We start from the raw sequence: 27,182 nt of genomic DNA on the forward strand, positions 1-27,182 counted from the left end.
TCGACAGACTGTTCTGCCCCTGCAGCGTCAAACGTGTTCCCCTGCAGAGCGGAGTTCAGATCATCCCCACAAAAACAAAAGCTTCCATCGCAGATTTCCCTCCCAGAGATCAGCCGGCGTTTTGAAACGAAAGCAGAGAAGGGAGAGATGGAATCGGTGGCCCGTGGTGGAGAAGAGTGGAAGGGTTGGATTACAGGAGGAGGAGAAGGGATGGAGACTTCAAACAAGCTCCAGACATGGAAGGTGCCAGCTTAAGTCCGGTTTATCCCTGTTTTCCTCAAAGCAGGAGCCGGCGTTCCAGGCAGGTGAGCGGCGGCGCGTCGCTGAAGGTCTGCAGCTGCACCAGGTGAGGACGGCAAATCCCCTCTTAAGGTCAAGAGATTAGGTGGAGAGACGGTCTGAAGTACCGTGTTATTGCACCTCGGAGACAAACTTCAAATATCATGATTGGACCTTTGAGAAATTTCTGGGACTCTTCTCGTACCAGCAGGGGATGAGACGAGGATCAACCCCGGACGGCGTTCAGACCGAGAGTCTGGGACAAAGCGAATGACACGTCGGCTCGTCTGCACTCATTTAAAAAGCGTTTGGAACCGAGACACACGGCTTGTTAGAAAAGAAAAGTTCACGCCGACGTCTGGGTCTTATTCACCCCAGGAGCGTCCTTCTTACCTGCCGCCACGAGGAGGCCGGGATCGCTACCGTTATGTCAAACACACTCCGAAACAATCCGAGAGGAAAACGTTAAATATGTTAAACGTGGATCTTTTTAAAATTCTGAGGCGTCCTTTCATGGTGTGTGTGTGTGTGTGTGTGTGTGTGTGTGTGTGTGTGTGTGTGTGTGTGTGTGTGTGTGTGGACTGTGGTAGATCACCTCTGACCAATCACAGGAGCAGCAGCATCAGATGAATCAGATGTAATCCCTGATGAACGCTTCCACGTTCCATCATTTTCAACTCGTCTCCCTCTCCATCCCCCCTCGCCAGTTCTGAACCTCTAAAACTCTCCTACCCCCCCCCCCTCTTCCCACCCCCCAGTCGTGCGTGACAAATCTTTCTTCATGATTTATCGTGACCCTCCTTATGTTTCGCTCTCGTTTACACGACGACACGGCGCACAAGAGTGAAACGTGTTCCAGATGAAGACCTTAAATCTGACCCTCATGCCTCTTTCTTTTGAAACTCTCTGGATTAGGATTATTTCAGACACCAAAGTCAATTAAAAAAAAACAAAAAACAAATTTCCTAAAACTGTATCCATCCTCTCTGCTTTAACAGCTACTGTGTTCAGAACATAACACGCTCCCACTCATGTCTTTGTTTCACTTCAGCCCATTCTCCTCTCCTCATCCGTGTTTTTTTTTTTTCCCTCTGTCATCTCGTCTTATGCAACAAGTGCTGGAGACACTCGGCTGCCAGGAAATGGAGTGATGAAGGCAGTCAGAGCCTGTGTGGGTGAAGCTGTCCGTCCACGCCGGTCCCTGAGTGTCAGTTTTTTACGAGTTTCTACGAACGGCGATGGTGGGAAGAAAAAAAAAAAATCCCTCAGAGGTGCTGATGACAGAAAATAAGGTTTTTGAGAACAAGCCAGGATCCGAAGCCCGGTTGAAGATTCATGTAACCCATGAATCATTTATTTTGGAAACTACATTATTTTAGTTTGAACTTAGACTAAACAGCAGAGGCAAACACTGGCCACCTCCGAGAAAACATGCAACCAGTACGATCGGAACGCGGCTGCCAGTTCTCTGTGACATCACATTTGTGTTTCCTCACCGTGGTCGCTCTCCGTCCCGGATCGCCCCCAGTACCGCCGTCTCCGCTCCGGAGTGTGAGTGTGGCGCTCGATCACCGCGGCGATGAATCGGGTGTTGCTGACTGGAAGAGGAAAGAAGAGGACGGCTCAAGGGCGAGGAAAGTGGTCACTGAAACTTCAGACGCGTTCATGTTTTCTCTGGTAGCAGAATAAGAACAAACAGGTGACATCATAGACGGGCAAAAGTGATGGAAAGATGACAATTCTGATTCATCCTCCTGTTTTTAAGCAGAAGTTTCTGATTATGTTGCACAAAAGTGGAATTTATTGTCACAGTTAGGCAATTATGTAATGATTTTGGACGAAACTTGTTGCATATGGGATTCGATGCCAGCTTCAAATACAAAAAAAGAATGGGCAAATTTGGAAAAAACACTTGCTTGGATCAATCTGCAAGGAAACAGGTTAACTCTCAACAGACGGAGGATAAAAAGAGGCATCGTCATCACTTTTTGAACACATTGCATCAAGGATCGTTTCTGCACGGGTCCTGAAATACGTCATGAAACTGTTTTCAGTTAATTTGGAAATGATTGCACTCTGTGTTCCACATCCTCCAAATATTTTTTTTGGAATTGGGTTTGTAAGACAAACTGTTAAGAACTTCTGCCGTTCGAATTGTAATATCCTGCAGCATGTGTCGGAGATAACACTCACTGATTCCTCTGTCCTCGTGGCTGTCTTCATCCCTCTCGTCTCGCTCATTGTCCAGGTTGGACATTCTCACCGACATTTCTGCAGCATCACAAAAAGAAAAAAAGATGAGACAGATGCTATGTATCTACCGAGAGAAGTGCTCCTCTCATGAGTGATATCTAAAGACATGCACGAATGATGGCAGCAACAGAAACTGTAATACTTTTCAAACAAACCAAGCAAGAAAAGAAGGTTAAAAAGCGAAGGGTCCCTCTAAAAACAAGGGGTAGGTTTGAAAAGGAATGGGGATTGGGGCCGAGTTAATCCTACAAAAGCACTTGGGGGACCTTTGAACCCACCCTGTGCCGCCAGCGGTGACATATGCTGGTGGGAACGCCTGTGGATCTGGTGTCTGTATGCATACACCGCCAGCACCAGCACCATGATGCATCCCATAATGCCCCCGGCAACCGGACCCACAGGGGCGCTCTTGATCATGTTGAGGGAGGCCACCTCCTCGTCTGTGAAAAGAAAAGGCAGAGACAGAGATGGACGGACAACGGTGAGGAATTATAGGGAGGATTTTCAATTTAAGACTTGAGAAGCCGTAAATCAAACGCCGCGTCCTTCTGCACTTTTATTCTCACGTCAGTGCCAGACTCGCTCCTCTTAACTGGAAAAAAATAAATCTACCAAGTAAATTTTGAATAAGATTCATTCATCGTCCTGTTTTTTACTCACCGACGAGTCCCAGGCCGTCTGCGTAGGGGCTTTTGGCGCCGACGATGCCCCCGAAGCACTCCTTCTGCAGGGCGCAGTACGGCTTGTCCAGATGGGTCTTGCCGTCGCTGTCCACCATGCACCACTCACAGTCCAACACGCCGAAACAGTCACTGAAGCGGAATGTAAGTTTATCCATCAGCAAACCCTTTATAGAGGGTCCACACCAATTAAATACGGGCAAAAACCTGGACCTTGATCGGGTGTGTCGCAGTGGAATCTCTAAGAATCTCTAGAAAGTTGTGTTTCTAGGTTAAATAAGCTCCAACAAGGACAAAGTAAGGAGCTGTTTGTGATTTGTTCACATTAAAAGGGACTGTCTTCTCACTTGTTACCACTAGGTGGATGTGTGCAGATACATGACAGTCATAGAACTCAGAAAAACTACACAAGGTACACACCTCATGGTAGAATCAAGTGTGTGTTGTGTGTTTGCTGGGTCTGTTAGAGTGTGTATCCTCCTTATACCTGTGTGTAATGTGTGTGTTGTTGTGTCTTCACCTGCTGGTGTACCGCTGGCTGCAGCGAGTGTTGATGCACTGGGGCAGGGTGTCGAGCAGGGCGGGGTCAATCACGTTCAGACTGACGGGCTCCTGGTGCACCTCGCAGCTGGGGTTCCTGTGCGACACACACACACACCATCATAAAACACACAAACGATTATCAAAAACACACACAGGAAGGTGGAGCCTTCTGTGTACTATTAGTTAAAAACAAGTTCAACACATCCATCCAAATATTAGAAATAATCACAATTTAAACATACAGTAAATCTAATAAAAAGATAAACCAAAGCGTGAGTCCTCAAAGGATTGTCTTCAGTGTGTCAATTTATGCAAAGCAGCTCAAACAGGACAAAAAAAAACCCGACGCCGCCTGACATAAAACACAGACGAGAACACGACAGGGAAAAATGATAATTGCACATCTTTGTGGAAAAAAGGAGGAAGTTCTGTTTGAAACACTGATGTGCTGTCAGGAGCTGCTGATGGTTGATGAAAGGAGAAAACAAGAAAGAGAACAAGAGATGTGAGAGAAAACGAGATCGAGAGTGAGAGCACAGAGAACACCCACAGACATTAACCCAGCGCCCAGAATGAGCCCAAAAATGTCCATAGAAATACCTTTTTATTTAAATTTCTATTGCAACCTTTGTTTCTGTGACTTGAGTTTTGCACTCACCTGTTCTCAGCATTGGTGAGGTTGCCAGTACACTCATTGACCTCCAGGGGGCACTCACACGGACACTCACATTCATTTTGCTCCATTCTGAAAGACAGTAATAAAAAATAAAAAAAAACCCACAAGGATGAATGGAAAGCGTTATCTGGTAACCTCATCTCATCTTCTGGGATGCAAACGGGGGCATGGTGTCGCGTCGGCAGCGCTGACTAAAAAGAGCAGAGACCTGTGGCAGTTGAGACAGAGCCGGTCCACGGTGCTGCAGGCGCAGAACGCCAGAGAGTCACACGTCTCGTTGACGATGCCGGCAAAAGCGTTGGTGCCGGGGATCCGGGTCAGACGGTACTTAGAACAGTGGCTGCCGTGAACCAGGTTGGTTAGGTCCCCCTTAAAAAGAGAAATACATCGTCAGCGTAACGTTAACCAGTGGGGAGCTGGAGGTGAACGATCAATAAGTGCAATGAATGAATGAATATATCTGAAACCGACCACACTTAAACAAAATGTGTAAAGGTAACACACAGCAAGGGACGAGGTTTAAATAATTTTAAATGGAATTTGGGAGGCTTCTTAATCTTAATCTGGTGATCTAACAGTACGCATGGATAAAATTGCACATTCATAATTTTAAAACTGGGAATTTGGGATTATACGTCAGGTTATACAGATTTAAAGAAGGGGGGAACAAAAAAAAACCTTTAAGGGTGCAACTCCAGTAAAAACCACAAGGGGACAGTATTGCACTACAACACTGTATGTCAACTGTCTGTCAGCTCCTGTAGATACAACAGTGTCCCTGACGTCACTCACACTCCTCGTCTTCTCGCATTTCCCCCGACTCACCATTATGCTGGTGTTGAACTTGTAGAATCGCTGCACGGTGCGGTCGCTGAAGCTGTTGCACAAGTTTTTCTTGACAAAGTTGGGATGGTTCAGGATGTCGTTCGCCACCAGCGGCTCCTGCCAGGCGGACAGACGGGAAGACCATGGTGAGAAAGCGAGGACGGCGGTGTGTTTAGTCGTATCGTTGTTGTGTGTGAGGTCCCGGTCCTTTACCTTGTGGGTGATGTGCTGCTGCTCTGCAGGGGCGTGACCTTTGGGGTCAATGAGAGTCGGATGAGCCACCAGGTACCCTCTGTCCTCCATTATGAAGCATCTGCAACGTGCACAAAAGTGTGATTGTTCTTTAAGCAAACTTTGACTTTATTTTGTTTGTATGTTCTTTTTAAAACATCATCAAACATCATTTCTTTTCCCTTCAGTATTTAATTTGGTTTTAAAAAAAAAAAAGCCCCACTTCATTCTACTTCTTTCAAAACCTTGAACATTCTCTCATCTTCCACACACCCCCCTTGAGCTAATCCTGTTTTATATGGCTCCTGCACACCATCAGAGAGCATGAAGGAAGTGAAAAGAGGGGGGGGGGGTTAGAAGAAAAAGGATGAAAAACAAAAAGAGAGCCATAAAAACTGGAGATGGTATGCAGGACTGAGACGGCAGCAGCGTCTCCAGCAGGAATGTCGCCATAATCAGCTTATCTCTCCTTCCCTCTACCTTGTTTCTTCTTCTTCCCCGACTCAGCAGGTTTTACCCTGCCCTCGGTCGAGCCGAGGCTTTGATTGGACGCAAAGGATGAGCCAGGAAAAAAGTAGGAAACGATGTGCACAGGAAAATAAAATGAAAGGAAGACATTAAAAGAGCCTACCTGATCTTGTTGCCCTTGTCCTGGTTGCAGATGGGCAGCAGGTCCAGCAGGACTTTGTAGAAGTAACGTAAGGTGAAGTCTATTCCCATCACGGCGATCGCATAACCAGGAGCCATCTGAGAGCTGAAGCAAGGAGGATGTTATCATGAAGTCACACACACACACACACACACACATCTTCTTCAGTGCTGATCTTCAGGGGCCGAACGAGCAGCCCGCAGAGACGCTTCGGCTCCTATCAGCAGTAAATCTGTTAATGATTGGCATTTACGGGAAGCTGGTAATTGTAGTGTAACTGTATGAACGTCCAGGAACATGCCAATGCGTCAATCATGTGACGCAGAGAAAACCAGCCTTCATTTAGACTGACTTCCTTTCCAATCTGTAAGAACCTGTCACTTCCTGTCTCCACCAACATCTTATAGTGTTTTTATTTGGATCTAAAATTGTTGGCAAAAATTACAACAACAGATACATCCTGAAAATCACAAGTTCTTCTTCTTACCTGGAGGCGTGGATGGTGTGGCTGATGGTGACGACGTATCCGGCCCCGCCCACGTCCAGGTAGGGGCCGGTGAAGGTGATGAGGCCGGGGTTCGCCACCGCGTGTTGGTACCTACACACCAGCAGAGGATTATTACACACATGAAGCTGCTTTAAACTCTTTTGGCCGGAATTCCCACTGTCTCGCACTTTTTACACGATTACTGATAAAGTTTTCTTTCTTTTTTTTTTTGACGACATTTTATTTCTTAAATCAAAACAGAAATGCATGAAGTCCCACTTTTCTGATTTGAATATAAAAGTCAAAAAATTAATGTAATCTACAGATGAATACTCCAACTTAAATCTATGTATATGCAGTATGTCTGCAGAGTACACTGTTACACACACACACACACACACACAGATCTTCTCCCCTTCACACCCTAGAGCCTAACCATTGTCTGCGGGTCGGGTCAAAGGCTTTGTCCATCAGTGATCCTGGGTAAATCCGGAGCACCCCACTGGGCGTTGCTATGTAACGGCGCACAATGTAGCAGTTGAGGCTACTCATTTCCATTAGTGTCATCCACTCATCCGTGACGTGACTGGTCGCCATAACCTCGTTCCTGACAGAGGACTTCAGAGAAGATGGGATGGAGAGAAGCAGAAGAGGGACGGTGAGGGCGGAAATAAAGGGTTAAAAAAAAAATGGAGTGGTAAAAAAAAAGTTTGGGGGGGGGGGCAAAGGGTTGAGGAAAATATAGAAGAGAAGGAGAACAGAGTGTTAATCTGGGCTTGGCCTGGAATCTAAGTTGGCAAAAACTAAAGTAGCTACGGATGAAATAATCCAATTCAAGCACATCTAAACTGAATTATTTGACTAATTTACTGATTAGGATTATAATAAATTATATAATAATCATGAAATAACCTGCATGAAGCAATTAATGAGACACAATTAGCACAAAAACCCTGAAAAACACCCAGAAAATCACAACCCGGTGCCATTTTTCAAAGTTTGAAAAGAGAGTGATGAGGTCACTAGAGAGGGGGGGGGGGCTTTAAGACTAGCCTGGGAATCAGAGCTGAGATTGGGAGGGGGGTTTAAAGCTCAAACTCTAACCCTCTACTTCCCCCCCCCCAGGACAGGAATGCACACAGACTGCCAACAGGGGCGAGGGGGTTTGTCCCCTTCTTAAAGATGCAAAGCTTCATTTGAAAATTGGCGGTGATGTCAGCCACCCCCCCCACCCCCACCCCCGCTTTTCAGACGCCAGCGAACCTTCAGGCCCGGGTTGGCGATCAGCCTGGTGTTGTCGCTCAGGTAGGCGGTGTAGTGCTCCACCATGCGCTTGGTCTCCGGCTGGCTGAGGTGTTCGTAAGGAGAGGAGAAGCTACCGGCTGCCAACATCACAGTGGGGGATTCTGGGAAAAAAGAGACGGACAGTCAGAGTAGATCCATTTATGATTCCAAGGGCTTTGTTAAAAAATATATATATATTTTTTTTCCTGGTCTTACCGACTGTGGCGAGCTGTTTGAAGTGCAGGCAGCTGCTGGGCTGCCCCAGCAGGTCCAGGCGATGGTACAGCAGCTTGGAACTGGGAGCCGTGTTCAGGTTCTTCAGCTGCTTCACTGGGATCTCCGGCTGCACGTACACGATGCACAGGATGAACGATGTGTCCTGAACCTGGAAGGAGAGGCAAGAGCATCCGTGTTTCAGAGAAGTCGTGACGTTACGCGCAACTCCACGTCCCCACGGGGGCTTCTCTTCTCAGTGTTTTAGAGTCAGCCGTCATAGGAAGCGCTCCGAGGGCCTCAGGCTTCTTTCCCATGGAGATTAACGTGTCCGGCTCAGCAGCTGCTTTCACAACATAGTTCCTAAAAGAAACGCGCCTGGCCGATCTGGTAGCAATCTCTGACATCTCTACTTTAAATCGTTTCAAAAATACCTGCAAGTTTCTGACGACGTCTTTGTTTGTCATAAATCTGGTCAGATTAAGACGTCTTGGGACGTTATTTTGATCTAGAAAACGAGGGTTTATAAAACAAAAAAAACAAGAAAAAAAATAGGCAGCACTCAAAGTTTCAGGAAATCCAATGCAAAAAAAAAAAAAAAGTGAAGTCATAAAGTGAAGTGCTTCCTTTAAGCCTGAAAGTTGCTCCTGCAAAAAAATCTGCATGTCAGAAAAGGGGGAGGGAAAAAAAAACCCTGGATGGTGTGATGTTACTGTTGCTGCTCTGTTCCAAAAACATGTCGCTTAAGAGGCTGAGAAGAAAACCAGATTCGAGCGACAGACCGTTTACAGGTGTGAGAGCGCTTGGTTTTTTATTACGCCAACCAACCAAGGAGGTAGAGGATTGTTGAAAGTATAAATACCAGGACCATAAATCTCTACGTCGCTGTTAAGACAGTATAATAATGATAAAAATAACTGGAAGAGAGAGAGAAAAAAAAAGAGTTATCATCCCACGGGAAGCCACAGGATCTTTTGTCTGCAGATCACCTACCAGTTTCCAGGCGTAGCTGACATTGTACACGTCTTTCTTGTTGTTTCGGAGTCGGTTGGTGTGCCAGGAAAGGGAGGAGTTAACCGGCACAGCGATAACCTGACTGCCCAGAGGGAGGCTGCAACGAATGTAACGGCATTAAATTACTGACTGTACACATGAAATACGTTATGTGTGTGTCCATGCCTGGAGGAGGACTTCTGTTTGTTTTATGTTTCGTTTTTTTCACGCTGACCTTCGAAGCGATTTTACACACTTCCTCATCCTTTGTTACCTGAGGATGTTCTGCCGGACAGCAGGGAATCCTGGGATATTCTCGTAGTGGATGATATCGGTGTGCAGGGGTGGCTCGGTCATCAGGTAGGGCCGCGTCAGCGATGGATGCATCAGAGTGTAACCTGGGGAATTAAACATGTAGAGGGAAGTCACATGGTTAATTTACATCGGATTAAATATGTTCAGTTAAGGAGAGCTGGATCTGGAAGTAACGTGGAAAGATTTCAGGCGAACTTCACATGAAATACAAGATTTCATGTCTGAGAAACGCACTTTGCTTACATTTTTGGCTTTATTAAGTTTATATCCAAATTAATGTTTAAAGTAAAATAAGAGTTAAAAGGCTGTAAGGAACAAAATGTTATTTTTCTACAATCTCATCCAAAAAAAAATTAAAACATCAGTGGTGTGTATTTGAACTGGTATCAATCAATCAATCAATCAAGTTTTATTTATATAGCGTTTAATCATGGCAGATACAATTTTGTCAGTGATTAATAAAGTATCTATCTATCTATCTATCTATCTATCTATCTATCTATCTATCTATCTATCTATCTAGCTATCTATCTATCTATCTACCTATCAACAGACAGTATCAAACAGTATTCTGGTTTTGCTCCTCTTAACAGCAGTGATCATTCTGATCGAGACACCCGGTTGTCAAGGAGACCGAAAAGCCACCTTTTGTTAAATAAGTCAGCAACTCAAGCATGACTTTTTTTTTACACACCTCTAATATATTGTATATAATAAAACAAAAGTGTGTTGGTTAGGGTTAGGGTGCGTTCTTGATCGGGAACCCGTCTCCTTCTTTCATTCAGATCAGATGAATGACAAATAAATGTTTCAATCCCTGTAATGTGATTTAGAAAAAATATTAATCTGCTATGATATATATTCCTAACGCAGTCATGTGCTATTGCTAGTTCAAGGTCAGGAAGCCTCTAATCAGCTCAGTATTAGCCCAATCAGATTTACCTCAACCATAATTGGCAGCAGATAATTTGAATGTCAGCTAATGGCTTTAATGGGACTCATTTGTCAATGTTGACAGAGTTATTCCACTAATGAACCCGGAACAGTAATAACCTGTAATTTGATGGCATATTTATGACAAAAACAAACATGTTAAAAAGAAAAGGGATCCATTGAACGCCACTGGGGAACAAAAATCTCAATGATTAGGTCTAGTAATGAACAATTCTGTTGCTAAACGCTTTAAATTATCGGGGTGACGACTGTCGTGTTCCGGTCTGACTCGTCTAACCGCTCTCTCACCCTTCAGCGTCTCCCACTTTTAGTTTGCCTTCTGGAGCTGGTTTTAATCACCCCTCCTTCTTGACTCATCAGAGCATTACAACCCCCCCACCACCACCACCACCACCATCACCCCCGTCCTAAACCGCAAGAATGACAATAAACAAAACTGGTTATTGTGGTTTGCTTGCCAGTAATGTCAGAAACACCTTCCCTCATTGCAGGATGCTTTTCGACTTTCACATCCAGTGTAATTTCCCATGAGGCTTTGCAAACGTTGATTCGGATTATCTGTTGCGTTTTCATTGCTGTCCTTTGTGTTGGATGTGATTGATTCAAAAACAGACGTAGATGTACCTCTGTAAATAGGTGCGTGTTACGATTATTTAAAAGATTCTTAGAATTAATATGTAATAATCTGGATCTTTGGTACCATCTGGCCAAAACCCATCCATCCATGTTGCTGCTCTGTGCGTCTGCAGAGAACAACCTACCTGCTGTCCAGCGCCGCTGGTTTTTAAGTCAAGAGCATCTCGACTGAGGCCAAAACAAACTGGGACCGGACACGAGCGCTACCGCCCGGCGCTGCGGCAACGCGCTGATGCAGGGCTCAGCGGGGGGAAGGAATGCCAAGGAAGTGCCATCGATAAGTTCAAGTGGGTAAATAAAGCCAAATAAGGGATGGCAGCTACGGAGGAAGTGGAGTCTAAATAAGGAGTAATTCCACTTGTAGGTGAAATAAGAACCCTTAAATACATTTCGTGGGAATGTTTTACAGACTTTTTTGGCATCTGTCGGGCCTGTTGCTTAGAAATCTAAGTAACAGCTGATGGGCAACTGATTTGTTCTACTGTTTGTTGTCTGTTATATAATGTCACGATTCAACTTTACTTGGCTCTACACCAAAGAATTCTATTTGTTGTCTGTTTCTGAGCGACTGACCTTTGTTGTCAATGAGGAAAGTGTAGGAAGCCAGTGAGTCTTGGTAGTAGGTGACATCCTCCAAGATGTAGGCCAGGTTTACATCCACCCCAACAACACCAAGCAGCAGGTTGCCAAAGTAGCACGGACGGCTGACTGTCATAATAAACCCTGGAGGATGCAGGAAGATCGAAGATGAAGTTTGTGAAAGTTTAAGTTCACGGCAACTTTCATTCAAAACTAAACTCGAGTTTACTTAATTCAGAATATGGAACCAACAAACAAAGCACTCACCATCTCCCATGGGGTCGGAGTAGGGCAGGCTGAAGCGGGCCAGGTCGATCATACGGTTGGGCAAGTTGATATAGAAGCGACCCACCGTCGTCTCCAAGTTGCTGAGCTGGTTCAGGACCATCATGCTTCCCTTCACCACCGGCATCATGGAAGCTCCCACCGATCCGGACAAGGAGGAGCGTTCTCGGTCCGACGTCCGGTCGACTCCGTATTTCACCGAGTTCTGCTCTGCGAGATCCCTCAGGAAGGCCAGCTCCTTCAGGCCCGTTACTCCCTCTGAGGGTCGAGAGAAATACAGAACTAAGGCTCAGCTGAGAGGCCACTGGTGGAGGGGGATCGAAAAGACAACGTAGTATGAAGCAGGATTCAAATTTCAATTCAAATTCAAAAAACTTTATTAGTTCCCAATGGCGATTAAAAGCACATAAAGCAGGGAAGGTGTAAAAGTCCAAAAGTAAAGTGTAAACATAAACAATAAACATACCAGTAAATAATAATTAAATAATAAAATAAATAAAAATATAAATACAATGTTTATGTTAAATAATAATTTAAAAACCAGTTAGTTTAGAGCCTAATTTCTTCAAAACCAAGCGGGTTAGTTAGTCAGTTCAGAAAATAGTTAGTATAAAACCTAGTTAGTTATTTCAAAACCTTAATTTAAATGTAATTTTAACCTAGTTAGTTAGTTTAAAACATAGTGAGTTCAAAACCTAGTTAGTTAAGAACCTAATTTGTTCAAAATTTGTCAGTTAGTTAGTTGTATAAACAGGGGCTTCAAAACAAGAATTTTAACCTTGTTCACTTCATGCACTTAAGCAGCATACAGCATCATTAATGAAACTACATCCTAAAGATAACATTTCCCAAATGTTTTTGGCTTCAGCAGCAGATATTTCATTCATGCGAGTCCCGACTTGTTATTCCGCCACATGATCTCCACCAGCTCCACTTGTACAATGCATCTGCCAAACACAATTGTGATCTGCAGAGCTCAGAGATCATAATACCAATAAATCCCTCATCGCTTTAAAAAGGGAAATATGTAGCTGAGACGTTAATGCACAGTTCGCACTCCATCTTTCCAATCCTCATAAGGTCTTTTGGAGGAGAATGCTTTGCCACGGATCTGCAGCTGTCACCTTGAACATTTTGGCATCCCCACAACCCACTGGGAAAGATAGCACACAGACCGTCTGCCAGCGTCCAATCACTGACTGGATTACACCAGAATTCCTCTATTAATGCACAGGCATCACGCCGGGCGCCTGACGGGAGACAATGTCATCATGTCACCGCCGTTTCGCTGACAGCACAGGTTACTTTACAACGTGGTTTTAAGAGAGAGAGAGAGAATCCATTGTTCTCTCTGGTGCCCAGGAAAAATTTGAACTCGAGCTCAGAAATAGTGTTTTGATTATTAAAATATAAACTGGTTTTGTGAGAAATACGCTGGACCTGTCAGAAGTCATCTTTCACCAGCACGCCGTACGACAGCACATCAACAGCCTGCAACGCCGTCAGCCTGTCTTCACCTACTCACTCTACGTGGACTGCATTCCTGTTAGCGCTGCGACAGTTCTCACTTTTATTTTAACTACTGGCGTTAACGTCTTTTGCCGATGGACAAAACGATATATAAAAATCATCATTTTTGAGCTGTGGAAAATTACGACGGTGGGGGTGGGAGTCGGGTTGGTGGGGCTGTTTTTCTTCTTGCACGAACAAACACAACTGTGAGCTCCACCGCCAAAGGACTGCTGATCTCCTCCAACGATCGGCACTTCACATTTGGCAGGAGATGCAGGGAATAAGACAGACATCCACACTGGGCCCTTTCAGCTGTGTGCAGCACCGTGAGCAACAAAACAAATGTTTTGGTTTTGTTTTGGGGGTTTTTTGGGATATGCAATGCTAATAAACTCACAGGATGATAGAATTCTACATCCTTTTCATCATGGAGCTCTTTTAACAGCCAAGGTCCTCCGTCAAACACACACACACACACACACACACACACACACACACACACACACACACACACACACACACACACACACACACACACACACACAGAGCGTGAGCAGCACAGCCTTTGAAGTCTCACTCTCTCCTCTCTTAGATGTTTCTCATTTCCATTCTCATATGCAAGAAAAAAAAGCTGATCTGGATTAATGGCGGACTAATGCATGTGCAGCAGAGGTGAGTGCGTGTGTGTGTGCGTGTGTGTGTGTGTGTGTGCGTGCGTGTGTGTGTGTGTGCTGCAGATGGAAACTGGAATTAAAGAAGGCAGACGGATGGACAAGGACAACAAAAGAGGAAAGTGTACACACCACAACACACGCATACACACGCACATAGAGACCAAGAAGTGTGTGTGTGTGTGTGGGGGGGGGGGGGCTTTGAGCACTTCTCTAACCTCTGGTTCTTCTAGTGTGCCAAGAAAGCAGATGAAATATTGAGCACACAGTAACGGGCCCGAGCAGCGCCAAAAGAAAGCAAAGCTCTCTGGGTGAGCAAAACAAGGAACACAATCACGGTTTTGTTTGTCGTTTCTAAAAGGCTTTTTTTTTGTGTGTGTGAGTGAATTTAAAAAATACTGTCTGCAGCATGGATGTCAATTAATATGAAATGGAATTATTATTTTTCTATATCTATTTTCAGACCACTTTCAAAGACAAATTTGTGTCGTACCGTTCATGAGGGCGTAGGTCAGGATCATGACCGAGTTGTTGAGGTGTCGGTTCTCCTCTCGGACCACGCTGAGCGTCGCTCGCTTCTCCAGCTCCGATGAATCTCGAGACGTGACGCCGGACGACAGGTAGATGATCACCATGTCTGTGGCTGATGCACAGAAAGCACGCAAAAATAGTTCATACGCGTGAACGCAAAGCAACGGGGGTGATTGTCTTACGCCGTCGTTTCCCTTACTGGCGCTCTGTTTGCAGAGACCGCTGGTGTTCCGGAGCAGCTGGAAGGCCTTCTGGAAGCCCGCCGCGTGTTGCGTTGCCCCATCGGAGGCCTTGATGTTGGAGATGAAGGTGCTCATTTTCCTCTTGGTTTCACTGGTCGCTGGAGAGAGCAAACTCTTGTAGCACTGGTCCAGAGAACAAGAACGGACCACCTCTGCCACTGACAGGATGGAGATCTGGAGAAAAGACAAGAGATGCATCGATGCGGGCGTTCCTGATACTCTACTTCTTTTACATTCTACTATATGGCAGCGGTCCGTTCCCGTTCACCGACCTTGTCGTGTTCGTCTACGGCATTGAGAATGACCAGAGCAGAGTCCCTGGCGATTTGAAGCTGGGTGTCGGTCACAGACGCCCCGTGATCCACCATCACCACGATGTGTTTAGACTGGGGACGGACCGCAGACACGTACACCGGCCTGCAGGAACAACACACACACAGAAACCTTAAGTTTAAGTGCATTAAGTGTAGAAAATATGTGATCCAGTTTTATACGCGCTGAAGGCAAACGTTTAACCAACGCAGCGTTTGTCTCACAGACCTGATATTTAAATTTGCTAATTGGAACTTGCCTCATTCATTAATTTGTGTCAAGAGTTTTCTTTTTTTTTTGTCCATGCTGGGCTCAACCACCTTTGGCTTTTTCTTCGGTGGATGTTGGGTTGTTTTTTTGTTTGTTTTTATTCCTGCATTTCGTGCCCTGAATGCTGAGAACTGGATCTAAAAACCTACAGCCTCCACAATTACAAAGAAACATTTCAATTTCCAAAAAAAAAAAAAAAATCTACTTATTTATAACTTTACTGATTATTAATCAGACAATTGTTAGCAAAACAAATTAAATAGAATATTTTAAAAGGTGATATTTTCATAAAAATGTACAAAATGTTAACTCCGCGCTGACTAATCCTTTATTGCCATGGCTGTAATAGTACAATACGTCCAAACTATTTGGTACATGTGTTAATATACATGTTTTATAAGCTTGAAGGGTGTGGAGGGGCTGCAGAGGCTCATCGCCTCCGTGGGTGTCTGCTGGACAAGGACACACTAATGAAGGGTGGGGACGGGGAGTCATTTACTCACGAGGCCTCGAGCGCACGTCAAACCGTCCAACAGCTCCTACAACTTTAAAAAAAATTTTTTTACAACTTTATGTCGAGTGGCTGACTTGTAAAGCAAAGGGGAAAAACATCTAAAATAAAGGCGAAGATGGGAGAAAGAGACATCTTTCGCAGCACCCCCCCCCCCACCCCCCTATAACATTGCGGTGTGAAATTCCGACGGGCTTAAAACGGTGGAGAGAGGGTACAGCGCCACATTCCTGGCGAGGGCATTTGTGGTCACGGAATGCGAGGACGGCGTGCCAGGGGGAGGGGTGAACGTCGACCGGTGTCTGTTTCCACATCCTCATCGTTTGGCGCCAAATTTGAGATTCATCATTACACACACAAAAAAATAATAATAAAGTTAGACGAAGGAGAAGGTGGGCTGTACCTGCTGCGGTGCTCGTAACTGCCTTTGCACTGGAACTTGTGGGCGGGAAAGACGGTAAAGATGCCCTCCTCCGAGCTGAAGTACTGCCATTTGATCCCCGGGTTGGACTTCAAGTTGTCTGCCAACACTGGAGAAAGAAACACCGTAAAGGACAGATGTTAAGAGGGAAAAGAGAGGGAGGGAGGAATATGGATGTGAGAAACAATGAAGAAACTTCAGCTCGCTTTAGCTTTGACCTTTAATGTCCCTGAGAGCCACCATCTCTTCCCAGAAGAGGGCCTCTCACATCCAGCGGGTTGTTTCCGAAAGACGAGGATGTGACGGAAAAAAACAAAAACCAACAACTCCCAATGGCTGATTTTCGTGCATCGAGTTGAACTTTAGTCTCTACTCGACTGCGACTGAATGGAATTGACGACTCGCACGTCTTTCTCCAATCTGGACAATGTCTGAACAGGACTCTCCGGGACATTGCTTGATGGTCATTTTTGAAAACAGACTAAAATGTGTTCAAAATAAAATGTTTAAAATGATGAAATGTTTGTATGTATGTATCTTCTTTTGACTTGTCAATCGATCAAAGAGAAGAAGCCACTTATTCACGTACGAAAGGCTCAATGCGGTAACAGCGATCCTTCCGATGGCCGACATGTAATATTTACTAGGTTTTGGATTTGAAGGCAAAACGTTCTATTAACTGTCAACCTTTGAATGAACAAAATACACCTGAGTCGGTTTTATTTGGTTGTTTGCTCTGCAAAGCGATGCCGATTGGTGTGTGTGTGTGTGTGTGTGTGTGTGTGTTTGTGTGTGATGGCTGTGATTGCGAGGCGAGCTGAAATAACAGCCGCCGCTACGACCTCAGCAGAGATGCTGAACCTAAGAAGGTCTATTTGCTCAATGCCAACAGATTTTTTTTTTTTCTTCACGGGGTCACAGAGTCAACAGTATCTTCACAGCGATTCCCTTCACAAAGCCAGCAACTTCCTTTCCGTTCGCTGCAACACAAAACGGCCTTTCACAAAGAGATGGTGGTGGTGGTGGTGGTGGTGGGGGGGGGGTTAGAGAGACACAAATAGAAACTTTGGGCTCTTTACCAGGCGAAAACACAAACGGAGAGGGAAGGAATAGAGTGAAACTTTCCAAGTAGGCTTTATTAAGATAGCAAGAAACAAGAAAGCAGCTGTTTCTCCTACTTAATATTTTAGATACACAGACCGACGATGGAAAACAACATAAAGTCACGAAGCACCAATGAGATCCCATCTTGAAATAGTTTAGAAACTCTAATGGGATATAAAATTAAATTGCCTTCACATTTTAACCCCCCCCACCACCACCACCAAGGATGTGAGGTGATCACTATCAAGTTTGTTTGATGCATGGCTGTATCGCACAAAAACTCACAACGTCATGCAACAGGGGAAAAAAAAAAAACATCGTCTTACTGATCCAACTTCTTGATCTATTACAGAAATACTACCTGACAGAGTTCCATGGAAACTGCTGGAAGGAGAATAAAAACTATCAAAGTTTGGAGTAAATCTGGATAAAGGGTTGGAGTCAAGATCAATGTATCGTAAAATAAATGTAACTAAATCTTAATGTTAAATGACTCTGAATTTATTGATTATTCAAGTGACAATCATTACAGTTACACAGAAAAAATATATTTGATTGTTTCTCTTTTTTTTTTTTTTACATAAATCCTTTTAATATGTCAGATTATTAAACCCACAGAACTCCATCAATCAAGGATCAAACTATCCAAGAGAATAAAGAAAGATGACATCAAACACAAGTTAGGAGATCAACTTTGTTCAAAACGTTTTTTGTCAAAGTTAAAATACGATTAATTACTGCATGGAGGGAAATGTAGCTTTTGGTCAAACCACACTTTTGACCTATTTATTTTTAGACACTCTGACTTTTTATGCTCTCGAGGGCCACATAAAATGATGTGGCGGGCCACATTTGGCCCCCGGGCCTTGAGTTTGACACACATGCCCTAGAACTACCTAACTATTGATCCATGTTCTTATAGTTGCTGTATATCCTTGTGCCACTGAAGAATATTATTCTACAATATTTAATTCTAAATCAACATTTTGATTTCATTCAGGCCAAAATTCACGTGCTTAACTTCCTACAGCAGCTGTTTGGGTCAGATGGAGGTTTCCATTGTCAGAGTAGGATTTCAAATATCATATTAATTAGGTCTTAGCTTTTTGCCAGACATGCTAACTACCATTACTGCATGCAGCTGGGCCTCAATAGTCCCAAAATATGGTTCTTGGCTTGTGATCACACTGAATCAATCACCTGTTGAAGAGAACCCGCTTTGACCTTTCAATAGCCTACAGCAATAACATGTGCCAAAGACATTTTTGTTATGGGTGGGGTGGAAAATCTTATGTAAAATATTGCATTTTAACATTATTAAAATGCATCACTACATCTACTTGGCAAATAGCATTCAGCGAGACGCGGCGGGTTCTCACAAGCCGAGATTGGCCATCATACACCATCTCTGCCCCCGTCACTCCATCCATCTCTGAAGCACACATAAACAGGAAACACTCAGCTGCGTTGACAGTGGAAAACGAGGTGTGTGTGCGTGTGTGGGGGGGGGGGTTGGTCTATATACAGCTGTCAGGCTACAACCCTCCACCCCACCATGGATGTTTAGATGTTTCTCCAAGAGAGAGACGGATAAGTCAAGAAACAGGATCCAAATAGTTTTCATTTTCTGCAAACAAACCATTAGTTTTTTCATGAGATGATTGCAAACACATCTTTAGATAAACGTAATCTGAGAACAATACATCCAAGATTCTTGACCCCATTTTCTCAATAGACCCGGATTATTAAGGGGGCAATTTCAAGATAATCACTGATTCAATCATTACAAACTCTATGGAGATATTGCACAAAGCTAAGAAGATGTCTGAAATGATTAGGATTTATTCTAAGGACCATTAAGGTCTGTCATCAAATGGGGATAACTGAGTCTGGACCACGGATGGAAGCCTGAAGGTCTCAGCAATGAACCAATCAACTCTGTTATTTCTAAGCAGATGAATGAAGGGTCTAGTAGTCAGACACATCGACCCAACGTTTGTCTTTCCAATCATTTCCAGATTGCTGGTCCACTTTTATTCTGTTTCCCAGTCTGTCATGGTTCTGCATGAAGATAGTTCAGTTCCTAAAGAACATATATTTTGGGCTGAAGAATACATGGAAGTACCGCGACCAGACTGGAGTTGCAGAAACATCTTTAAGCAGGTGAAACGGATGAAGTTGCACTCAAAGGAACCCCAAAAGAAAAATGTTGGAACCAACTCTTCTGCCAAGGCCACCCACGTAATGTTGCATCTCCGTTCTTGCTCCTTTTACCCAAAACAAGTTTTAAAAAAAAGGAAAACGAGAGCGGAGACGACGCAGGAAGTACAAAACAGTATCGATACAATTACTCGGCTTCGATCGGCTCCAACCCGCCTTTCTTCCCCTTCATTCATCATTCTCTCCCTTCCAATTATACCTCCCCTCTCTATAGTCCTCCCTCCTTCGTTCTCCCGTGTAGCAGCTTGTTTAGGCTGGCCTGAGACAAATGAGAGAGAATGAATAGGGTGGGAACGCCGGGGTCAAGGAGGACTGAGTGTGAGGGACCGGGGGGAGGAGAGAGGAGGCGGAGGGGTAACTTGAACTCACTGTGACTGGCTTGTAAGGAAAATTAAACCTCGTCAATGGTGATGTGTTATGAATGGTAGTCATTATGAATGGCGCATAAGAGAGAGGAGCATGATGGGAAGTCTGGACCAGCAATGGGATGTCAGATGAACACACTCGTTTAAGTTCTCTAGACATTTTCCTTTTGTAATTAAGTTGAAGATGGATTTTTATCGGACTTTATGAAAGTAGATCGTTTTACTGATGAAGTGATGTGGCGTCATTCGGCTTTTGAAACTACGATCGTACTTGGAAATCTTTTTTTTTTCTTCTCCTCCTCTTTCTTTTATTCTTGCGTTGACAACAAAAACCACAAAATTCCTCATGGAAATGGTCTTTTTTTTTTTTTTTTTTTTTTTTACAAGGTTTGATTGAAACTACAGGGAAAAGAAATGCATTAGTGACACACGGTTAAGCACGCAATGGCAGCAGAACATTAAAAAAAAAAAAAAAAAAACCAGCAGGGGAAAGTTGGCGTGCTCTTTCCATTTAGTCAACTCAGTCCATTTTCCTAATCAAATGCAGACACGTGGATTTTACATGGTAATACTCCGCAATGTGTTCATGCACTATGAAAGCCTATATACGCGCTTAAACTGATCATTGCTATACATCACAAATAGTTGGTACACATCTTTGTAGCTTCACTGAGAGTGTGTGTGTGTTTGTGTGAGTTTAACACACCTGAGTTGAGGTCCCGACCGGGGTTGAAAGCTCGGCTGTTGACGGTGGGGGAGAGTCTGTCGCAGCAGATGGTCTTTGAGACGTTGGTATTGAAGTTTCCATCAAACCTACAAAAAAAAAACACAAAAAAAAGCACAAAAATGGGCATTTGAAATTTATAGAAAACCTCTGAAGGGTCTCATATCTGATCTTTGGGAGCTGTAAGGTGTTTTTTTATTTATTTATTTTATTTTAAAAACCATATTGCAGACAGAGGATATCAACGATACAGACAGTGAATGAAAATGAATAGCCGCATGCTATTTATTTAACCTTATTTCATGGCTCAAACCTGACCATTGTTCAGTTATATATCCCATTTCTGGCTTTAGTTCACACAAAACATTCTTATTGTGCGTCCTGCTCGATGCTTTATGAGTGGAACCGCTGCTCATTTGCAGGTAGATCCTCAGCTTTACTTCTGATAAAAACCAAACCACTAAGGTTTCCAAATACCTCCGACCTTTTTTGAAACACAAAAAGCAAACGGACTAAAAACGCAAACAGCGAAGAAAAATCCACATGAAACCATGAAAGTAATGGAATCACATTTAACATATGTCGAAGATAATCGCCCCAGCTTGTTTCATGGAGCTGAAACGTATCGGTGGCTATATCATCTGTTGCCCAGACCTCATATTAAAGTAGGAGTTTCAGCATGTGAATGTTTTTTGGGGGGGGGGGGGGGGTTCATGGAAAACTGCATGAATTCTGCTTTTCTTCCAACAGTTTCTTGATCCCATCTGAATGTAATTCTTAAACGGACAGTCTGCTTATTTTGGTGATTCAAAACTCCTGAAACAGCCTCGGCTTGTTTTATGAGTCTGTTTGTCATTTTTTTTACCCCCCCCCCCCCCACGCCCTTCGTTGCATCTTTGACATTTACAGCTGAACGTTATTCGTACAATAACCCCATTGTTTTCAAACGGTTATGGTAAAAATGAGTACTTGTGGATCTGAATTATGTGTATTTTTATCAGCGCGCCCACGTCAGCGCCACCGACGACCAATCACAAGACGGTGGATCCAGTGTGGAGAAAGAGCAGTTCTCTACTCTGCATTCAGACAATTTTTGAGAACTAAATATGCGTCAATGTCAAAAACTCTTTTGAAAATAACACAAAGAAATCAGACTTTGTGTCTGAACCACTTTGATTCACACTTTGATGCAACCAGGGATGAGAATCCTTCCTGACTCAGCGGGTTTTGGTTGTGTTTCATTACGTTAAAATCATCTTCATGTGCTTTTAGCCACATTTTTCCCCCTTCAGAAGGTATGCTAGACACTGCTAAACTGTTAGCACGCCCTTATAAGGTATCATAAGATGCATCGACTGACCGTGGGGCGGTTGGGTCATGGAGGTTAAGGGCTGACAAAAGAGGAGGTAGCAGCCAGATCTGCACTGCATCAAGTCTGACAATAAATAGACACCCACAAGTCACACACACACACACACACACACACACATCTCTGCCTTAAGCACGTGCATACGCATACACGCAATGCGAGAACACACACTTAAAGCCCTTTGGCTGCGTGCTCTTGCAGACCTGCCACCGGGCCGAGTTGATTGACAGGCGCTCTTATGTACGGGCTGCTTTTGAACTTCACTCACAGCGTCCCATAAGGCCAAATCATTACCATTCTCATTCAACACGCTGTGCAGAGAGAGGGGGGGGGGGCAGCACGGCGAAATGTGTGCCAGATAAAAAATACATTTTCAGCCCACTTTGAATTCCAGATCAAAAAAAAAAAACCCGGAACAAAACACGAGAGCGAACGAGAGAGAAAGGGGAGACAGATCCCACATCTTAATGAGGGCAAAAAAAAGATCTGTATGGCTAAAAAGCTGGACTCAGCAGACACATGCAAAATAAATAAATAAGTAAAAAAATAAAATAAAAAAATAAATAATACAAGGTTGGTTTGATTCACAAAATACACAAAATAATTGTGTAGATTCAAACTCCTTTCCATTAATGTTCCTGACCGAATAAATGCTGACTTACTCTTCCACTGAATATACATATTAATTCTGCATTATGGGAAGGCATGCCTCATTAACACAGCTCCCAAAAGGGGGGGATGTTCTTTATGCAGTAATTAGAAATGATTCTTAAGACAATTCAACAGCACCGGTAATCGGTCTGTGTGGGCGTCCTTGAGGAAGATCTCTGCTACAATTTATTGATCTTTCTTTTTAATTATGACAGAAAATTTATTTCTCACCGGCATAAAACAGAAAATACAAAACAAAGCAAGCCCTGGACAACCAGCGTTGAAACAGAATGCTAAAGTAAGGCAGCATGATTATGTTTTAATAATCCGGTATTTCAGCGGGAGTCACGTACGTCTACAGAGGAGATGATCACAGGTCGTTCACAAAAGCCCAGTGAGTACAATTACCTTGAAGAGGCTCACTGTTCAGCAAGCTCCAACGTCAGGAGTCACGACTTTCGTAGCGCGTTTGCCGACCCCTTAAGCGAATTGATGGTGATGCAGCAAACAGCATGCTACCACGCAGGCCTGATTGTGATGATAACGTGCAGAGTTGGTTATAATGAATCCTCTTTGGTGCACAGGAGCTCTTATAGAGAGCAGATGAGAGATAAAAAGCTCCAGGGGTGTTTCTAGTAATCTGACACGTTTTAAATAATGCAGGTTTTTTTGTTTTGTTTTGTTTTGCAACGCCGCAGTATTGGATTGTTAATACAAAAGCCCTTTTTTTATGCATCGATTGTGCAACAGCAATGCAACAAAGACGCTACTTCAACCATCCGGTTTGATCGTAGTTATTAAGATGATGGGGGAACGTCGACGCGGAGTGATTTTAAAGAGTGACCAATAATCAAGAGTTGCCAGGAGCGACTCTTGCAGTGCTGGAGTCTTGTGCGAAGGCTAACGCAACCATTGAGTGTGTAAAGAATTTAAAACCAAGATTTGAGAGAGCAATAGAGTCAACCCTCAGTTTTCAAACATAATCCGTTCCAGAAGGCTGTTCGAAAAGCGAATTGTTCCAAATCTGAAACAATTTTTCCCATTATAATTCATGTAAATAATTTGAATCCGTTCCAAGTCTAAAAAACAACTTTTTCTAGTTTCTTTAACTATTTTACACCATAAACTGCACTGTATACTGTTTACCATAAATAAAAAAGGGTAGAAATAGACACTGTGTTTTTATTTTAATAAAGATATCCTATCGAACTTTGAACACAAATGCGATACAGAGGAAGCATCCTGGGCATTCGAGTTCGCTCGGCTCCCGAGGTACGCTCGGCTTCTTTTGGTTTGGTCGAGAGCCGAATTTTGGTCGAGTTCAGAGACGTAAAATTCTCGGATTTTCTGGTCGAAAACCGATTTGGTCGAGAACAGAAGCGTTCGAAAACCGAGGTTTGGCTGTAAAAGTAAAGGTGAAGCAGGGAAGGGAAGGTTTAAGACAGGGACACTGAGAGTTGACATTAAAGAGGGGGGAGAGGGATAAAAGTTCTGATAGCCGCCTGACATTTACACCAGTTGAAGTCGTTCCTGACCTGCCCGCTATTTCAACGACTCCGTCTCTAATGTACAAAGAGAGATATCATCATTGTGCTGAATGAGCAACTAGAACATCCGCCCGATCTGAATCACTCCCCCCCCACCCCCCACTATGGCTCCTCTCTACAGACTCTTGATCTGGACTGTAAATCTGCCGCGAGGCTCAGAGGGCGAGAATTCCTCTTGGGAAACAGGAGCTGGGCATTATGGGATTGGTAATGTTTATGTTCAATTTACGAGTGAAGCAACTGGAATTCGTGCAACAGCATCTCAGCGTATGATATTACAGCATTCTGTAGGGTAACACTGATCAGCAGAGTGATCGATCAATCACTTGAATGTATTTTGTGCATGTCTAGTCATAGACGGCTTTCTGCAAAATGAACTGTTGCAAAGTTCATTCATTGAAATAGTTTTGCAGACAGAAATCATGGCGTTGAAGGACGATGGGATTTCTGGTACAAGTGCAACAAATAGTTGTTTCCATTTGGATTTTTTTTTTTTTTAAATTACTAAATTTTTGCCTGGTTTTTTTTTTTATTCATTTGGCATCGTCACAAACAACATTTTGAAAATAAATATGAAATGATTTGTTTGTTTGAACCGTAGTCACACTTTCCACTGAGGCATTGTGGCCTGCAGACATGCCTGCAGGCAGCTATTCAAACACCCTTTGGGGGGCGGGAGGCACTGGAGCAGAGGTAGTGATAAATGTCTGTATAATATCTCTGTTGCACCTCCTCGCTTTTTTGATAACACTGTTTACTGTATGATGCAGCAGCCGCAGTACCTTGTAACTATAGCAGGGTTACCATAGCGATATCCTACAAACATGCCATGACATCATTTCCAAAGCGACACACACCAGACCCTGAAACTTCCTCACCTTCTCCATTGACTTCAGCATGGGTTCCCCCACTGTGTGTGCAGCTGCAGTACAATTTTAAGATGTCTGTGTGGGTTCTCACTGATCCAGGTCACGGTTATCCAAAGCTGTTTGAATCAATCCGCCGGAACTGAAGAAGCCTCTTGGATGAGAGGTGAAACATCTTCCAAGAACATTTCCTCAAGTCCAGTGGATTGATTTAAACAGCTTTGGATTATTTGGTTAGCTATTAGGTTCATCCCATCTCTCAGTGATGACGCACTGTTGTGGCGATTCTCTCTGACCAATCAGAAATAGCCCAGAGTATTGCCTCGGCTTACTTGGAACCTCAACGGCTTCCAAAGATGGCACCAGCAACGTAAATGCAAAAAAAAAAAAAAAGCAAGCAGAGGTCAGATCAACTGATATAGTTTGTCTAAACTATATCGGTTGATCTGGTTTTCAGCATAAATGCAGGAAGCCAGTGAGGCCAAAGATAAATTGCATGTAGGACCCACAACCATGAGATATAAAAAGCATTTAGAAGAAGTTAGAAGCTGATTGAAAGGGGAAGCAAATCAACTCAACGTGTCTTCAAGAGAGACCAAACAAGGTGAAACATGGAGGTCTATAGTCATTACAGTATTTTCCGCATTATAAGGCGCACCTTCAATGAATGGCATATTTAAAAAAACAAAAAAACAAAACATAAAGTGCACTGGATTACAAGGCGCACTGGATTATAAAACGCATCTGAGAACTCATCATCAATGAATGATCTATTTTTAAAACTTTTTCCATATATAAGGCACACTGGATTATAAGGCGCAATGTCGGTTTTTGAGAAAATGAAAGGCGTCTAGGTGCGTCTCATAGTGCGGAAAATACTGTAACTTGGAAGCTACTGAAGTTCTCCGACCCTCTGGCGTCTCCAATGGGTTAAGTGCGGTTGGCTGGAATGCTATTGCAACCCATAAGCCTGAAATGGTTTGAGTTTCTTTTGAAATAAAAACCTTCTGGAGCCCAAATCTGATCATAAAGTCCAGTTGCTGTCATGAAAATCAGCGCAGCGTTGGTTTGGCACCGCCGAGAAGCCGGACCATTAAAACGCCTTCCGCCATCTCCCCTCCACACTTCTCACTTTTACAACTGCATGGGGCAGCGGGACTGTTGAAATGACCACCTGGACACTGCATGTTGAAACATCAACACACAAACGCACAACACATGCAAACACACCGACGCTATCAGTCACATCCATTTGCTATTTTAAGGTCCAGCCTGGCGTTGAGCCTGGCCGGTGCGGCGGTTAAAACATACCGCAGAGCGCTAAGCGCTGCCCTCTGCGGCCTCCCTGAGAAACGATAGCCGCTAGCCCTGACGGCTAAGAGACGTGGACACACTGTGAAACACTTGATCCCCCTTCCAAACTGGCTGACCTGACTGCAACCCCCCCAGAAGCAGCTGACGCCTGAGACTAATGAAGGACACTCTGACGTGGGCGACGTGGGGATGAAAACCTGTGCTTCCAACGCGGATCCTGTTCAAACAGGAACAGATCATCAGCAAAAAAAAAAAATTTTAAAAGGCGACAATGACCGACACAACCAGCCCGCGAAATCGATCCACATGGATTTGCCCATCATTTTGATCAATTCAGTAATCCCTCGTTACTCACGGTTAATACGTTCAAGGACCATCGGCAAAAAATGAAATTCCGCAAAAGAACTACTAAGTATTTATTTTATTATTTGTTGTAATTTAAACGTTTATGAACCTTCCGCATACCGATATTAAACCACCTTATATCTATGTTACCATTTCCCACATTCTTACAGACTGTTTAAAGCTCTTTAATATTAAAGAAAAGTTGTATTTTTGGACAAAAAAATCTGCGATGTAGTGAAGCCGTGCATCTTGAAGCGCGAATAAACGAGGGATTACTGTATTTGATTTCAAAATTGAAGTCTTCAAGAACATATAAACCCCAATC

At 43.7% G+C, this 27,182-nt stretch overlaps 1 protein-coding gene and 1 long non-coding RNA gene across 2 annotated transcripts in view; one reads left to right on the forward strand and one right to left on the reverse strand.

The window, feature by feature from the left end:
* Positions 1 to 27,182, reverse strand: part of cachd1 (cache domain containing 1) — a 59,367-nt gene that overhangs the window by 4,057 nt on the left and 28,128 nt on the right. The window contains exons 4-26 of the mRNA XM_068320069.1: positions 20,748 to 20,854; positions 16,335 to 16,461; positions 15,111 to 15,255; positions 14,796 to 15,012; positions 14,559 to 14,708; positions 11,865 to 12,140; positions 11,592 to 11,741; positions 9,388 to 9,511; positions 9,114 to 9,231; positions 8,124 to 8,292; positions 7,887 to 8,029; positions 7,060 to 7,241; positions 6,624 to 6,734; positions 6,119 to 6,241; positions 5,470 to 5,569; positions 5,257 to 5,373; positions 4,640 to 4,800; positions 4,414 to 4,500; positions 3,733 to 3,849; positions 3,193 to 3,344; positions 2,811 to 2,972; positions 2,473 to 2,550; positions 1,776 to 1,877 (exon numbers count right to left, since the gene is read on the reverse strand). Of these exons, the coding sequence (XP_068176170.1) occupies positions 1,776 to 1,877; positions 2,473 to 2,550; positions 2,811 to 2,972; positions 3,193 to 3,344; positions 3,733 to 3,849; positions 4,414 to 4,500; positions 4,640 to 4,800; positions 5,257 to 5,373; positions 5,470 to 5,569; positions 6,119 to 6,241; positions 6,624 to 6,734; positions 7,060 to 7,241; positions 7,887 to 8,029; positions 8,124 to 8,292; positions 9,114 to 9,231; positions 9,388 to 9,511; positions 11,592 to 11,741; positions 11,865 to 12,140; positions 14,559 to 14,708; positions 14,796 to 15,012; positions 15,111 to 15,255; positions 16,335 to 16,461; positions 20,748 to 20,854 (3,218 nt within the window). The remainder of the gene's footprint in view (positions 1 to 1,775; positions 1,878 to 2,472; positions 2,551 to 2,810; positions 2,973 to 3,192; positions 3,345 to 3,732; positions 3,850 to 4,413; positions 4,501 to 4,639; positions 4,801 to 5,256; positions 5,374 to 5,469; positions 5,570 to 6,118; positions 6,242 to 6,623; positions 6,735 to 7,059; positions 7,242 to 7,886; positions 8,030 to 8,123; positions 8,293 to 9,113; positions 9,232 to 9,387; positions 9,512 to 11,591; positions 11,742 to 11,864; positions 12,141 to 14,558; positions 14,709 to 14,795; positions 15,013 to 15,110; positions 15,256 to 16,334; positions 16,462 to 20,747; positions 20,855 to 27,182) is intronic.
* On the forward strand, positions 14,032 to 14,945 carry LOC137599254 (uncharacterized). Its single transcript, XR_011036777.1, has 3 exons — positions 14,032 to 14,376; positions 14,529 to 14,685; positions 14,813 to 14,945. It is a non-coding gene; the product is annotated as an uncharacterized lncRNA (long non-coding RNA).

This window comes from Antennarius striatus, chromosome 7 (assembly GCF_040054535.1).
Source record: "Antennarius striatus isolate MH-2024 chromosome 7, ASM4005453v1, whole genome shotgun sequence".
Lineage (NCBI taxonomy): Eukaryota > Metazoa > Chordata > Actinopteri > Lophiiformes > Antennariidae > Antennarius > Antennarius striatus.